The 17,050-nt window shown below is 44.9% G+C and overlaps 1 protein-coding gene across 1 annotated transcript; it reads right to left on the bottom strand.

Moving 5' to 3' along the window:
- Positions 1-259: 259 nt before the first annotated feature.
- Positions 260-1,703, bottom strand: LOC127331788 (probable purine permease 4). Its single transcript, XM_051357989.2, has one exon. The coding sequence runs from the start codon at positions 1,532-1,534 to the stop codon at positions 410-412; it is 1,125 nt and encodes a 374-aa protein (XP_051213949.1). The 5' UTR covers positions 1,535-1,703; the 3' UTR covers positions 260-409.
- Positions 1,704-17,050: the final 15,347 nt, after the last annotated feature.

The following is a 17,050-nucleotide window of genomic DNA, read 5'->3' as shown; positions in this document are numbered from 1 at the left end:
CATAACCTTGGCATTGTGGCTCAAATTAAAATTATGGGAGAACCTTTATCGGTATTCACAGGTCTACGATTTGGTATGTATCTTTGGCTACCTTCAGATAAGTACAAGATTGTGTCATGCAAGAAGAAAGAGTTTGAATATCTTGAAGATTTAGTCGTTTCTTTTAGACTTTATTTTATAATCACTGAAGATAGCTTGTGTATTTCTACCATGTACTATTTATTGTTACGATGAATATATGTTGTATTGATTGTAAAAAAAAATTAAAAAGTCGAATGAGATTTATTAAATCTCATGCGGCTGAAATTAGCGATTCCGAAAACATAAACGTTCCCATTATGTACAACAAGCCTGTTGGGAGACATTACCTTGCCTATCTAATTTGGGGGCATGTGTAAAAAAACAAAACTCAAACTCGATCAAGAACTCCATGGTCCTCATACCAGGACGTCTTGCGCCCTTTCTTGTACTCCCCATATACGTAGGACGAGAAGGCCCAGAGGCAGAGTACCATCGCGATAGCCTTGTCTGCGCCGAACTCGTCGCCGAAGACGACGACGCCGGCGGCGACGTTAACCGCGAGCAGCGCCGTCATGCAGATGCCGCCGTGCAAGGACGTGGTGAGGAAGACGGTGCCCGCCGTGCCGAGGAAGCAGAGCTGCCAGCTGAATACCGCCGCCCCAACGACTGCGTAGTAGGCCGCCGGGGACAGATCCCACGACCGATCAACGCCGCTCCACGGCAACTTGACGCCCGCGGATACAACCATGCCTCCAGCTCCCACGGTGGTCGCGACGGCCTCCATGATCACCTGCGCCTCCACCACCATGTGGAAGCCCGTAAACTTGCCGTGCCGGTAAAGGAGCTCGGCAGCGGGCAAGTAGAGGGCGAACAGGAGCGCGGCGCCGAGGGTGGCCGCGACGCCGACCGTGTAGGTGTAGTCTCCGCCGGTTGCGTCGCCGCCGGAGGTTGATGAACCAGGGCGGTGCTTGAGCGCGAGCAGCAGCGAGGAGAGCGTGAGGAGCATGACCGCGTTGACGTTGGTGAAGCAGAGTGGCACGCGGACAAGCGCCGCGGAGAGCGCCAGCGTGAAGGCGAGCTGCATGGAGAGGAGCAGCGACGTGGTGGACACGGGCAGGTAGGAGGTGCCGCATGAGTAGAGCAGGTTGTTGAGGCCCATGACGAGGCCAAGAAGCACGCAGCAGAGGACGAGGCGCGGCGTGAAGCCGCTGAACGGCCGCCGGCGCGCGCACAGCAGCAGCGGGAGGAGCGCCGGGAATCCGGCGGACTGGACGAGTGTGGCTAGCCACCGGTCGGCGCCGCCGTGCGCGAAGTAGAACCGTGAGAGCAGGGTGGACGACACCGACCCGACGAACAGAGCCGCGTAGTTCGCAGCCAGCAGCAGCGCGCCGCGCACGGCCTGGCTCTTGAGCACGGGCACGTCGGCGAGCAGAGATGGCGGCGGGCAGAGGAGGCGCTCCTGAAGAATGGGTGTGGCGGCATGCTTGACGACTGCGTTGTTGCTAGTGTCCATGACTGCTTTGTTGCTAGTGTACGTCTGGGAGGGAGAAGAGGTGACTGCTATTACTTATGGTGTTCGGGGAGCATCATCTGGGAGGTATTTCAAGTGGATTTCCAGGGGATTCCGGTGTAGTTTGGTGCGCCTTTGTTTAGAGCCCAATCCACATCGGTGACACACACGAAGTGGACTCGCGGCTCTTTCCTGGTACAAGTAGTACGTTAGTGGAGGGCGATTATTTGCTGCCAAAAGGATGCTCTCGCTATCGGTGACGTGTTGGTCGTTCTCCTTTTCCCTCAGGGACCTATCTATGGCCCTAAGCCCCTAATGTTTATGTTCCCCTGAATCATTGTGCACTAAACATTGTCGAATGTCTATGTGAAGGGCACCGCAGATTGTGTTGTTCCACATGTATGTTGCATCTATTCTCTCCCTCTCTCTCTTTCGTGGCTTTGGATGGATGGCTGCCCGGCTTAATATCTCCCTTGTCTCACATGTGACAATGCAACCACAAGAAATTTCTTTCTGTGACTGTCAGGTACCTCTCATCTGCACACTAGAAGAAAGAAACGTCAGCAGCCTGCGCGCCACATTTCTACTCCGCCATCAGCCAAGAATTATCGTTGGCAACGGCAGTGGAGATCGAGATTCTCTTCGGAATAATCATGGCCATGTACTCAGCCCACGACAGAAACATCTTGGCCTCACTACCGCTACGTGGGTTGCAGGATCAGGCAGCATATCAATTCCTGTCTCTTTTTTACTTATGCGATGATCAATTCGTATCTATTGCTTTGTCTGCTGCCTTGCTAGTAGACCAGAGTCATGTATACATGAAACAGACATGTGCAATGCATACTCTAGGCCTGTTTTTCCTTTTTTAGTACATGAAACACAGATATATTATATGGGCTGTGCTTCGGTGTCCCCCCGGCGAACGACGTTCAGGTGGTAAACGTGCGTTTGGTTCGTGACCAGAAAATATGGATGATCTATTAGGATTGATCTCCACCGCACCAGAGCCGTTGGGCTCTGGCACGACCCCTTGACCTCGTCTGCGCGCTGATCGGGGGCGCCCAACCGTTCGCTGGTTGGTGGGCCCCTGTCGCCTGCACTATATAGAGTGGTGGGGGCCAGTGGCACTCGGTACGAGGTTGCCCTGAGCTGCCACTCGCCCCACCAGACGACCCATCGATTAGGGTTAGTGCAGTGCCGACGGGAAGCTCCGCCGCCACCACTCCCTCACCCATCCGCCGCCGTCACCATGTCAACGTTGACGGGTTCGTCGTTCTCCAGGAAGAAGGTAAATGTTCACAGACTGTTTCTCTCCCGGCACAGATCCTACACCTAGTTGATCTAGCGATCTTTACATTGGTATCAGAGCACTTACTAGTGTGTAGATCTAGTACCATTTCGGGTAGAAAAGAAACAGAAATCGAAATTACAAAGACCAGTTCATCCCTGCAACCAAACCCTACCCAAAGAAAAAAAATAGAAAAGGAAATAGTCACCGGCTAGGGCCTCGGGCTGCTGCTGCCGGCGTAGAGGGGCACCGCGTCGCCACCGCGGCAGTCTGCTCCTGCCAGCAAAGGGCGCCGCCACATGAGCCGCTTGCCGGCGATGCGCCCACCCTCGGGTGGACGCACGCGCCTGCAAGAGGGCCATGGGGGGCACCGCTCCTTCCTCTGCTCCGCCGTAGAACCAACGTTGAAGCAAAAGTGGTGGAGAGGAACAGGTGAAGGGGAAAGAAAGGGCAATGGGAGGGGCGTGTCTCCGGCCACCTGCTGCGCGCGAGCGTGAGCGGCGGCCTCCCAGACGCTAAAGAGAAAGAAAGGAAGAGTGGGGGGAGAGCCCCACCGTCGCCGGCGAGCCGCCGGGCAGCGTGAACGCGCGTGAGGAGATGTCTCTCCACCGCCGCCGCAACAGAGAGTTACAGAGAGGGGTTGGGCAAAAAGTGGGCTAGGGTTTGGGGTCTGCCGTTTTCGGCCCCTTTTATACCAGCGCGAAAAGAATGGCTGACCGTCGGATGGATCCGACGGCCAGGATTGAAAACCTAGCCGCGTCGCCGACGTGGGCTTGGCAGCGTAGAGGCCGCGTTCGGGCCGCGGCGGCAGGCCGCGTAGAGGCCACTGGCTGGGCCGCGGGGGCGCCGTGTCTGGGCCGCGTGTGCGGGCCGCGAGTTGGCCGCACCGTGTGCGCAGCGTTGTTGCGTGCCGCACATGGGCGCAGCCCTGGCCGAACAGGCCGCGTGGGCCGCTGGCCATGTGAGCACAGTGACAACAGTTTTTTTTACTGTTTTATGTTTTTTCAGAGGCATTTTTTAGGCAGTTTTGGGTCAATTTTGGCCTAATTTTGTCCAAGTTTTTTCTGAACAAATAGAACCAACGTGATATTTGTTTAGGAATTAAAAGTGAAAGATATGCCTCTGGAAAGTTCAAAAGTTAATAGTAAAAGTTTCTGCTGCAATAGTAAAAGAAGCATTTTTGTCAAGTTTTTTTTCCTGAGCAAATTGAACCAACGAGATATTTGTTTTAGGAAATTAAAAACTAACAGAGATGCTTCTGAAAAGTTTAAAGTTTAAATTCAAAGTTTCCGCTGCAAATAGTTAAAGATGTATTTTATATTTGAAAATTGCAAAAGTGATGATAAAAGGGTTGATTAAAAGTGATTGCTGAAACAATTATGATCATGTCATTTTATGACCAACGTTATTAATGATATGATCATGTTTTGTTGTAATTATATGGGCAAAAGTGACAGTTAAAATTTTGAAGAGATGATTAAAGTGATCATTGTGACAATTATGGTTATGTTATTTTTTGACCAACGTTATTAATGACATGATCGTGATTTGTTGCAATAAGAGGCGCATTTATCTCTATTTCTGCCCAACGGTGATATAGATATAATTGCACAAACAGTTGTATGTTCTAATTTTGACCAACGTTGGATTATTGCAATTGTTGTTATGATCTCATTTTATTGTAGTTTTAAAGGAGGGTACTACTTGATAAGTTGCATCAAGGATGTTCCAACCCTTAGAGGTGATAACTACACTGAATAAAGAAAGAAGGTCGATTTGTGCTGAGGTGGACTGGGTTCCCCACAGCCGGTCAGACCAAAAGATCCGGTCAGAAATGACAAGAAAGATGATTCTGCATGGCAGAATAAAAGTGGCTAAGTGCCATTTATAAAGAATACAATTGAGAACGCTATTGTGGGCTCAATTGCAAAGTGTGTTTCTGTATGGGAGTATCTTGAAAGAATAAAGAGCCAGTTCACTGGTTCTTTAAAGATATGTGCGACCCAACTGCTGTAGCAACTGGTGACAGAAAAGTACACATGGACAGGAAGGACATGGCAAGTGTGTCATATGGTGTAATAATGCTCATGAAAAAGGTGATGTCTGTGTGTAATGTGAATGAGAAGGTATCCGTGTCAGAAAAAGAACAAAAGAAAAGAAAAAGAACTTATGAATCATCGAAATTATGGCACTGTCGCTTAGGCCATATTTCGAGGGCGAGAATAGAAAGACTCGTTAAAAATGATATTCTTCCTCCATTAGAATTCTCAGGCACAGAACAGTGCATCGATTGCATTAAAGGAAATTTGTAAAGCAAATTAAAAAGGGTGCAAATCGAAGCACAACAACACTAGAAATAATTCACACCGATATATGTGGACCATTTCCTGTGAAAAGTGAGATGGCTATGATTCGTTCATAACATTCACGGGTGATTACTCCCGATATGGTTATATTTATCCAATAGAAGAAAGAACAGAAGCGTTGGATAAATTCAAAATATTCAAAGCTGAAGTTGAAAATCAGCATGATAAAAGAATAAAGATAGCCATGTCTGATCGTGGAGGGGAGTACTACGGTCGACATACTCCATATGGCCATGTCCTTGAACCTTTTGCAAGGTTCCTACAGGAGACTGGAATAGTCGCCCAGTACTCGATGCCGGGCGAACCTCAGTAGAATGGGGTAGCTGAAAGGCGCAACCGTACCCTTATGGATATGGTGCGCAGTATGATCAGCTATTCCACCCTACCATTGGGATTGTGGATTGAGGCGTTAAAAACCGCCATTCACATTCTAAACAGAGTACCAAGCAAATCGGTGCCCAAAACGCCGTATGAGCTATGGACAGGGAGAGTGCCTTCTCTAAAACCACCTGAAAGTGTGGGGGAGCTCTGCTGAGGCCAAAGTATTCAATCCAAATATCACAAAGTTAGATACCAAAACAGTCAGCTGCCATTTTATTGGCTATCCTGAAAAGTCAAAAGGTTATCGTTTCTACTGTCCAGAGAAATACACAAAGTTTGTGGAAACGAGACATGTTGTCTTCTTAGAGGACGAAATGATGAGGGGGAGCATGGTAGCTCGGAAAATTAATCTTGATGAGAAGAGGGTGCATGCACCTAATCCGATGACTCAGGAGCCATTTTTTGCGCTACCATGTGCACCTGTACCAACGATCCCTGCGATTGTGGTGCAAGCGCCTGTTGTGACTCCACCCATGACAACGATGAGTGAAAATTCGGAACCTGTCCGTCAGGAACCGAATGAACCATTTGTTGAGCATGAAAGGGAGCAACAACAACCACCTCCTGAAAAGTACAAAGCACGACTTGTGGCAAAATGATTTACACAAAGAGAAGGGATAGATTACAATGAGACATTTTCTCCAGTCTCATGTAAGGATTCCTTCAGAATCATCATGGCACTAGTTGCACATTTTGATTTAGAGTTGCATCAAATGGATGTAAAGACGGCATTTCTAAACGGGGATTTAGAAGAAAATGTCTACATTAAACAACCTAAGGGTTTTATCATGGAAGGCAAAGAAGAAATGGGATGCCGCCTAAAGAAATCCATTTATGGATTAAAGCAAGCCTCCAGACAGTGGTATCTAAAGTTTAATGAAAATATTGAAGACAATTGCGTTTATGCAAAGTTTAAAAGTGGGAAATATATTTTTCTAATCTTGTATGTGGATGATATTCTGCTTGCAAGCAGTGATGTTAGTCTACTGCAAGAGACAAAGAAGTTCTTGTCCTCAAATTTTGATATGAAAGATCTTGGTGAAGCGTGATATGTTTTGGGCATAGAAATTCACCGAGATAGAAACAATGGAGTATTAGGACTATCGCAAAAGGCTTATTTAGAAAAGATTCTAAGTAAGTATAATATGCATAAGTGCAGTGCCACACCTGCCCCTATAGTCAAGGGCGACAGTTTTGGGAAACATCAAAGTCCCCAAAATCAATATGAGCTCGATCAAATGAAAGCGGTTCCATATGCTTTGGCTATTGGAAGCCTACAGTATGCACAAGTGTGCACTCGCCCTGACTTAGCATTTATCACCGGAGTACTCGGTAGATATCAAGAAAATCCAGGTTTTGAACACTGGAAAATGGTAAAGAAGGCATTGCGTTATGTAAAAGGCACAAAGAAGTACATGCTAACATACAGAAGATCTGATTCCCTAGAAATAAGAGGGTATTCAGATGCAGATTTTGCGGGGGATAAAGATGATAGAAAATCCACATCTGGATATGTATTCACCCTCGCAGGGGGAGCTATTTCGTGGAGAAGCTCCAAATAGACGATAGTTGCATCATCCATGATGTATGCAGAATTTATAGCATGTTATGAAACCACGGGGCAGGCATTATGGTTAAAGAAATTTATACCCGACTTGAAAGTGGTAGATTGTATTGACAAACCACTAAAGATGTACTGCGACAATGAGCCTGCAGTATTTTATGCTCACAACAACAAGTCGAGTATAGCTACGAAACCGATTGAGGTTAAGTATTATGTTGTGAAACACAAGGTCCAGGATCAAACAATAAGTCTCGAGCATATAAGGACAAAAGATATGCTTGCGGATCCGCTAACGAAAGGCCTACCACCCAGCGTGTTCAAGGACCATGTAGCCGGCATGGGTTTAAGGGAAAGTCTTACCTATCCTGGATCATAAGAGGCCCAAAAGTAAAAGAATTTGTTTCAAAACAGAGAAGTGTATTGTGGCTGTCTGATTCTATCGGCAATAGAGCTGTGACGATGAAACATGCCCTATGGATTGATCCAAAATGAAATGAATAAAGTGAAAGTATAAAGTTAAAAGAAAAGTTGAGATCAAGGGGGGAATATTAGGATTGATCTCCACCGCACCAGAGCCCAACGGCTCTGGCACGACCCCTTGACCTCGTCCGCGCCCTGATCGGGGGCGCCCAACCGTTCGCTGGTTGGTGGGCCCCTGTCGCCTGCACTATATAGAGTGGTGGGGGCCAGTGGCACTCGGTACGAGGTTGCCCTGAGCTGCCACTCGCCCCACCAGACGACCCACCGATTAGGGTTAGTGCAGTGCCGACGGGAAGCTCCGCCGCCACCACTCCCTCACCCATCCGCCGCCGTCACCATGTCAACGTCGACGGGTTCGTCGTTCTCCAGGAAGAAGGTAAATGTTCACAGACTGTTTCTCTCCCGATCTTTACATGATCCCATCCTAAAAGTTGAATATTTCTGAGAAAGGCTGGACCATATGATCCATGAACTTCATGACTAATCTCACTAGCCGCCTGAGAATCCATGGTCGTCGACGCGACTCCGACACCTGCCACCGTCGTATGTGTGGCTCCCCAGCTCAGCGGTGGCCACCATGTCACGGCGAGCGGTGGGCTTGCTTTTTCGCGTGGCTCCCCAGCTCGATATCGGTGGCCTCCAGGGCGCGGTAAGCGGCGGGCTTGATTTTCAACGTGGCTCCCTAGCTCGGCGGCGGCGGCCTCCATGGCGTGGCGAGAAACGAGCTTGCTACGTCTGCGCACACCCAGTCGACAGAAACGGCCTCGCTAAATATGTGCGGGTAGTGATCTTGCTAGGCACGGGTAGGCGGCCGCCCGCTAGGTCCGGCCTCAACCACAAAGGGAAAGGACCCGTTAATTACATATTAACCGGTGTGTTAATGGCATATTTATCCTTTTCTATTAATCGTTAATTAAACATATTTTATCCCATCACATCTCGTACATGTTTGCCCATGAACCAAACACACATGTTAAGTCAACCCACGAAGGGGTATCAGCAGATCCTAGCCGTCTAAATAAAACAAAGTTTAAAAGAAGGGACACCGGAGCAATAGCCATTGATACGTCTCCAACGTATCGATAATTTCTTATGTTCCATGCCACATTATTGATGATATCTACATGTTTTATGCATACTTTATGTCATATTTATGCATTTTCTGGAACTAACCTATTAACAAGATGCCGAAGAGCCGATTCTTTGTTTTCTGCTGTTTTTGGTTTCAGAAATCCTAGTAAGGAAATATTCTCGGAATTGGACGAAATCAACGCCCAGGGGCCTATTTTCACACGAAGCTTCCAGAAGACCGAAGAGTCAACGAAGTGGGGCCACGAGGCGGCCAGAGGGTAGGGCGGCGCGGCCCAAGCCCTGGCCGCGCCGACCTGTCTCCTGGGCCCCTCGTGACGCCCCCTGACCTGCCCTTCCACCTACAAATAGCCTTCGTCGCGAAACCCCCAGTACCGAGAGCCACGATACGGAAAACCTTCCAGAGACGCCACCACCGCCAATCCCATCTCGGGGGATTCAGGAGATCGCCTCCGGCACCCTGCCAGAGAGGGGAATCATCTCCCGGAGGACTCTACGCCGCCATGGTCGCCTCCGGAGTGATGTGTGAGTAGTCTACCCCTGGACTATGAGTCCATAGCAGTAGCTAGATGGTTGTCTTCTCCTCATTGTGCTTAATTGTCGGGTCTTGTGAGCTGCCGAACATGATCAAGATCATCTATCTGTAATGCTATATGTTGTGTTTGTTGGGATCCGATGAATAGAGAATACCATGTTATGTTGATTATCAATTTATATCTATGTGTTGTTTATGATCTTGCATGCTCTCCGTTATTAGTAGATGCTCTGGCCAAGTTGATGCTAGTAACTCCAAGAGGGAGTATTTATGCTCGATAGTGGGTTCATGTCTCCGTGAATCTGGGGGAGTGACAAGAACCCCTAAGGTTATGGATGTGCTGTTGCCACTAGGGATAAAACATTGATGCTATGTCCGAGGATGTAGTTATTGATTACATTACGCACAATACTTAATGCAATTGTCTGTTGTTAGCAACTTAATACTGGAAGGGGTTCGGATGATAACTTTGAAGGTGGACTTTTAGGCATAGATGCATCTTTGGATAGCGGTCTATGTACTTTGTCGTAATGCCCAATTAAATCTCACTATACTCATCATAATATGTATGTGCATGGTCATGCCCTCTCTATTTGTCAATTGCCCAAGCGTAATTTGTTCACCCAACATCTTTGTTTATCTTATGGGAGAGACACCTCTAGTGAACTGTGGACCCCGGTCCAATTCTCTATCTTGAAATACAATCTCTTAACTGTTCTACTGTTCTCTGCAAACAATCATCATCCACACTATACATCTAATCCTTTGTTACAGCAAGCCGGTGAGATTGACAACCTCGCTGTTTCGTTGGGGCAAAGTACTTGGTTTGTGTTGTGCAGGTTCCACGTTGGCGCCGGAATCCCTGGTGTTGCGCCGCACTACATCTCGCCGCCATCAACCTTCAACGTGCTTCTTGGCTCCTACTGGTTCGATAAACCTTGGTTTCATACTGAGGGAAACTTGCTGCTGTACGCATCACACCTTCCTCTTGGGGTTCCCAACGGACGCGTGCTGTACGCGTATCAAGCTCTTTTTCTGGCGCCGTTGCCGGGGAGATCAAGACACGCTGCAAGGGGAGTCTCCACATCCCAATCTCTTTACTTTGTTTTTGTCTTGCTTTATTTTATTTACTTTCTTTTTTGCTGCACTAAATCAAAATACAAAAAAATTAGTTGCTAGTTTTACTTTACTTGCTATCTTGTTTGCTATATCAAAAACACAAAAAAATTAGTTACTTGCATTTACTTTATCTAGTTTGCTTTATTTACTGTTGCTAAAATGGGTACTCCTGAAAATACTAAGTTGTGTGACTTCACAACCACAAATAATAATGATTTCTTATGCACACCTATTGCTCCACCTGCTACTACAGCATAATTCTTTGAAATTAAACCTGCTTTACTAAATCTTGTTATGCGAGAGCAATTTTCTGGTGTTAGTTCTGATGATGCTGCTGCCCATCTCAATAATTTTGTTGAACTTTGTGAAATGCAAAAGTATAAAGATGTAGATGGTGACATTATAAAATTAAAATTGTTCCCTTTCTCATTAAGAGGAAGAGCTAAAGATTGGTTGCTATCTCTGCCTAAGAATAGTATTGATTCATGGACTAAATGCAAGGATGCTTTTATTGGTAGATATTATCCCCCTGCTAAAATTATATCTTTGAGGAGTAGCATAATGAATTTTAAACAATTGGATACTGAGCATGTTGCACAAGCATGGGAAAGAATGAAATCTTTGGTTAAAAATTGCCCAACCCATGGACTGACTACTTGGATGATCATCCAAACCTTTTATGCAGGACTGAACTTTTCTTCGCGGAACCTATTGGATTCAGCTGCTGGAGGTACCTTTATGTCCATCACTCTTGGTGAAGCAACAAAGCTTCTTGATAATATGATGATTAATTACTCTGAATGGCACACGGAAAGAGCTCCACAAGGTAAGAAGGTAAATTCTGTCGAAGAAACCTCTTCCTTGAGTGATAAGATTGATGCTATTATGTCTATGCTTGTGAATGATAGGACTAATGTTGATCCTAATAATGTTCCGTTAGCTTCATTGGTTGCTCAAGAAGAACATGTTGATGTAAACTACATTAAAAATAATAATTTCAACAACAATGCTTACCGGAACAATTCTAGTAACAACTATAGGCCATATCCTTATAATAATGGCAACGGCTATGATAATTCTTATGGGAATTCTTACAACAATAATAGGAACACACCCCCTGGACTTGAAGCCATGCTTAAAGAATTTATTAGTACACAAACTGCTTTCAACAAATCTGTTGAAGAAAAGCTTGGGAAAATTGATATACTTGCTTCTAAAGTCGATAGTCTTGCTGCTGATGTTGATCTTTTGAAATCGAAAGTTATGCCTAATGAAAATCATAATAATAAAATTGTTACTACAGCAAATGCCATCCAAGTTAGAATTAATGAGAATATAAGATTGATGGCCGAATTGCGTGCTAGGTGGGAAAGAGAAGAAAATAAAAAAGAAGATAATATAGCTAAAGTTTGGACTATTACCACCACTAGCAATGCTAATGCTCCACAAGTTGCTGCACCTCCTACTAATAATAATAAAAAAATTGGTGTTAGCAATGTTTCCACTTCAAATGCAAAGCGCGAAAAACTGCCTGAAACTGCTAAAACTGCTGAAACTGCCTGTGATAAAACTGCTGAAATTTTTTTCAACATTGGGGATGATGATCCCATTGCTTTAGATTATAATGGTTTAGATTTTGATGATTGCCACATCTCTGAAGTTATAAAGTTCTTACAAAAACTTGCTAAAAGTCCTAATGCTAGTGCTATAAATTTGGCTTTCACGAAACATATTACAAATGCTCTCATAAAAGCTAGAGAAGAGAAACTAGAACGCGAAGCTTCTATTCCTAGGAAGCTCGAGGATGGTTGGGAGCCCATCATTAATATGAAGGTCAATGACTTTGATTGTAATGCTTTATGTGATCTTGGTGCAACTATTTCTGTTATGCCTAAGAAAATCTATAATATGCTTGACTTGCCACCATTGAAAAATTGTTATTTGGATGTTAATCTTGCTGATCATTCTACAAAGAAACCTTTGGGGAAAGTTGATAATGTTCACATTACCGTCAACAATAACCTTGTCCCCGTTGATTTTGTTGTCTTGGATATTGAATGCAATGCATCTTGTCCCATTATATTGGGAAGACCTTTTCTTCGAACTGTTGGTGCTATCATTGATATGAAGGAAGGTAATATTAAATATCAGTTTCCTCTCAAGAAAGGTATGGAACACTTCCCTAGAAAGAGAATGAATTTACCTTTTGATTCTATTATTAGAACAAATTATGATGTTGACACTTCGTCTCTTGATAACACTTGATATACACTTTCTGCGCCTAGCTGAAAGGCGTTAAAGAAAAGCGCTTATGGGAGACAACCCATGTTTTTACTACAGTACTTTTATTTTTATTTTGTGTCTTGGAAGTTGTTTACTACTGTAGCAACCTCTCCTTATCTTAGTTTTGTGTTTTGTTGTGCCAAGTAAAGTCGTTGATAGTAAGGTTCATACTAGATTTGGATTACTGCGCAGAAACAGATTTCTTTGCTGTCACGAATCTGGGCCTAATTCTCTGTAGGTAACTCAGAAAATTAAGCCAATTTACATGAGTGATCCTCAGATATGTACGCAACTTTCATTCAATTTGAGAATTTTCATTTGAGCAAGTCTGGTGCCTCAATAAAATTCGTCTTTATGAACTGTTCTGTTTTGACAGATTCTGCCTTTTATTTCGCATTGCCTGTTTTGATATGCTCGATGGATATTTCGATTCCATTGACTTTCAGTAGCTTTGTGCAATGTCCAGAAGTGTTAAGAATGATTATGTCACCTCTGAACATGTATATTTTAATTGTGCACTAACTCTCTAATGAGTTGTTTCGAGTTTGGTGTGGAGGAAGTTTTCAAGGATCAAGAGAGGGAGATGATACAACATGATCAAGGAGAGTGAAAGCTCTAAGCTTGGGGATGCCCCGGTGGTTCACCCCTGCATATATCAAGAAGACTCAAGCGTCTAAGCTTGGGGATGCCCAAGGCATCCCCTTCTTCATCGACAACATTATCAGGTTCCTCCCCTGAAACTATATTTTTATTCCGTCACATCTTATGTGCTTTGCTTGGAGCGTCGGTTTGTTTTCGTTTTTGTTTTGTTTGAATAAAATGGATCCTAGCATTCAACGTGTGGGAGAGAGACACGCTCCGCTGTTGCATATGGACAAATATGTCCTTAGGCTTTACTCATAATATTCATGGCGAAGTTTCTTCTTCGTTAAATTGTTATATGGTTGGAATTGGAAAATGCTACATGTAGTAATTGCTATAATGTCTTGGATAATGTGATACTTGGCAATTGTTGTGCTCATGTTTAAGCTCTTGCATCATATACTTTGCACCCATTAATGAAGAAATACATAGAGCATGCTAAAATTTGGTTTGCATATTTGGTCTCTCTAAGGTCTAGATAATTTCTAGTATTGAGTTTGAACAACAAGGAAGACGGTGTAGAGTCTTATAATGTTTACAATATGTCTTTTATGTGAGTTTTGCTGCACCACTTCATCCTTGTGTTTGTTTCAAATAGCCTTGCTAGCCTAAACCTTGTATCGAGAGGGAATACTTCTCATGCATCCAAAATCCTTGAGCCAACCACTATGCCATTTGTGTCCACCATACCTACCTACTACATGGTATTTCTCCGCCATTCCAAAGTAAATTGCTTGAGTGCTACCTTTAAATTTATATCCTCTACCTTTACAATATATAGCTCATGAGACAAATAGCCTAAAAACTATTGTGGTATTGAATATGTACTTATGCACTTTACCTCTTATTAAGTTGCATCTTGTGCGATAACCATGTTCCTGGGGACGCCATCAACTACTCTTTGTTGAATATCATGTGAGTTGCTATGCATGTTCGTCTTGTCTGAAGTAAGGGAGATTTATCACCTTTAATGGTTAGAGCATGCATGTTGTTAGAGAAGAACATTGGGCCGCTAACTAAAGCCATGAATCATGGTGGAAATTTCAGTTTTCGACATATATCCTCAATCTCATATGAGAAAATTAATTGTTGCTACATGCTTATGCATAAAAGAGGAGTCCATTATCTGTTGTCTATGTTGTCCCGGTATGGATGTCTAAGTTGAGAATAATCAATAGCGAGAAATCCAATGCGAGCTTTCTCCTTAGACCCTTGTACAGGCGGCATAGAGGTACCCCTTTGTGACACTTGGTTAAAACATGTGCATTGCGATAATCCCGGTAATCCAAGCTAATTAGGACAAGGTGCGGGCACTATTAGTATACTATGCATGAGGCTTGCAACTTGTAAGATATAATTTACATAACACATATGCTTTATTACTACCGTTGACAAAATTGTTTCTTGTTTTCAAAATCAAAGCTCTAGCACAAATATAGCAATCGATGCTTTCCTCTTTAAAGGACCTTTCTTTTACTTTTATTGTTGAGTCAGTTCACCTATCTCTCTCCACCTCAAGAAGCAAACACTTGTGTGAACTGTGCATTGATTCCTACATACTTGCATATTGCACTTGTTATATTATTTTACATTGACAATATCATTGAGATATACATGTTATAAGTTGAAAGCAACCGCTGAAACTTAATCTTCCTTTGTGTTGCTTCAATGCCTCTACTATGAATTTATTGCTTTATGAGTTAACTCTTATGCAAGACTTATTGATGCTTGTCTTGAAGTACTATTCATGAAAAGTCTTTGCTTTATGATTCATTTGTTTACTCATGTCATATACATTGTTTTGATCGCTGCATTCATTACATATGCTTACAATAGTATGATCAAGGTTATGATGGCATGTCACTCCAGAAATTATCTTTGTTTATCGTTTACCTGCTCGGGACGAGCAGAAACTAAGCTTGGGGATGCTGATACGTCTCCGACGTATCGATAATTTCTTATGTTCCATGCCACATTATTGATGATATCTACATGTTTTATGCATACTTTATGTCATATTTATGCATTTTCTGGAACTAACCTATTAACAAGATGCCGAAGAGCCGATTCTTTGTTACTGCTGTTTTTGGTTTCAGAAATCCTAGTAAGGAAATATTCTCGGAATTGGACGAAATCAACGCCTAGGGGCCTATTTTCACACGAAGCTTCCAGAAGACCGAAGAGTCAACGAAGTGGGGCCACGAGGCGGCCAGAGGGTAGGGCGGCGCGGCCCAAGCCCTGGCCGCGCCGACCTGTCTCCTGGGCCCCTCGTGACGCCCCCTGACCTGCCCTTCCGCCTACAAATAGCCTTCGTCGCGAAACCCCCAGTACCGAGAGCCACGATACGGAAAACCTTCCAGAGACGCCGCCGCCGCCTATCCCATCTCGGGGGATTCAGGAGATCGCCTCCGGCACCCTGCCGGAGAGGGGAATTGATGACGCGTAAAGCACACGCTCGTTGGGAACCCCAAGTGGAAGGTGTGATGCGTACAGCAGCAAGTTTCCCTCAGTAAGAAACCAAGGTTTATCGAACCAGTAGGAGTCAAGAAGCACGTTGAAGGTTGATGGCGGCGAGATGTAGTGCGGCGCAACACCAGGGATTCCGGCGCCAACGTGGAACCTGCATAACACAACCAAAGTACTTTGCCCCAACGAAACAGTGAGGTTGTCAATCTCACCGGCTTGCTGTAACAAAGGATTAACCGTATTGTGTGGAAGATGATTGTTTGCGTAAAAACAAGAGAACAAGATTGCAGAGATTGTATTTCAGTAAAGAGAATTGGACCGGGGTCCACAGTTCACTAGAGGTGTCTCTCCCATAAGACGAACAGCATGTTGGGTGAACAAATTACAGTTGGGCAATTGACAAATAAAGAGAGCATGACCATGCACATACATATCATGATGAGTATAGTGAGATTTAATTGGGCATTACGACAAAGTACATAGACCGCCATCCAACTGCATCTATGCCTAAAAAGTCCACCTTCAGGTTATCATCCGAACCCCCTCCAGTATTAAGTTGCTAACAACAGACAATTGCATTAAGTATTGCGCGTAATGTAACTAGTGACTACATCCTTGAACATAGCACTAATGTTTTATCCCTAGTGGCAACAGCACATCCAGAACCTTAGAGGTTCTTGTCACCCCTCCAGATTCACGGAGACATGAACCCACTATCGAGCATAAATACTCCCTCTTGGAGTTACTAGCATCAACTTGGCCAGAGCATCTACTAATAACGGAGAGCATGCAAGATCATAAACAACACATAGATATAACTTTGATAATCAACATAACAAGTATTCTCTATTCATCGGATCCCAACAAACGCAACATCTAGAACTACAGATAGATGATCTTGATCATGTTAGGCAGCTCACAAGATCCGACAATGATAGCACCCTGGGGAGAAGACAACCATCTAGCTACGGCTATGGACCCATAGTCCAGGGGTAGACTACTCACACATCACACCGGAGGCGACCATGGCGGCGTAGAGTCCTCCGGAGATGATTCCCCTCTCCGGCAGGGTGCGGAGGCGATCTCCTGGATCCCCGAGATGGGATCGGCGTTGGCGGCGTCTCTCGGAAGGTTTTCCGTATCGTGGCTCTCAGTGCTGGGGTTTCGTCACGGAGGCTTTAAGTAGGCGGAAGGGCAAGTCAAGAGGCAGCACGGGGGCCCACACCATAGGCCGGCGCGGCCGGGGGTGGGGCCGCGCCGCCTAGGGTTTGGCCACCCCGTGGCCCCTCTTCGTTTCATCTTC

This window comes from Lolium perenne, chromosome 2, assembly GCF_019359855.2.
Source record: "Lolium perenne isolate Kyuss_39 chromosome 2, Kyuss_2.0, whole genome shotgun sequence".
Classification (NCBI taxonomy): Eukaryota; Viridiplantae; Streptophyta; class Magnoliopsida; order Poales; family Poaceae; genus Lolium; species Lolium perenne.
Note: the sequence above shows the minus strand (reverse complement) of the source record. Positions and strands in the feature narration are given on the sequence as shown.

Coding starts and splice junctions, on each gene's coding strand:
- LOC127331788 (XM_051357989.2), bottom strand. CDS start 1,534: ATGGACACTAGCAACAACGCAGTCGTCAAGCATGCCGCCACACCCATT.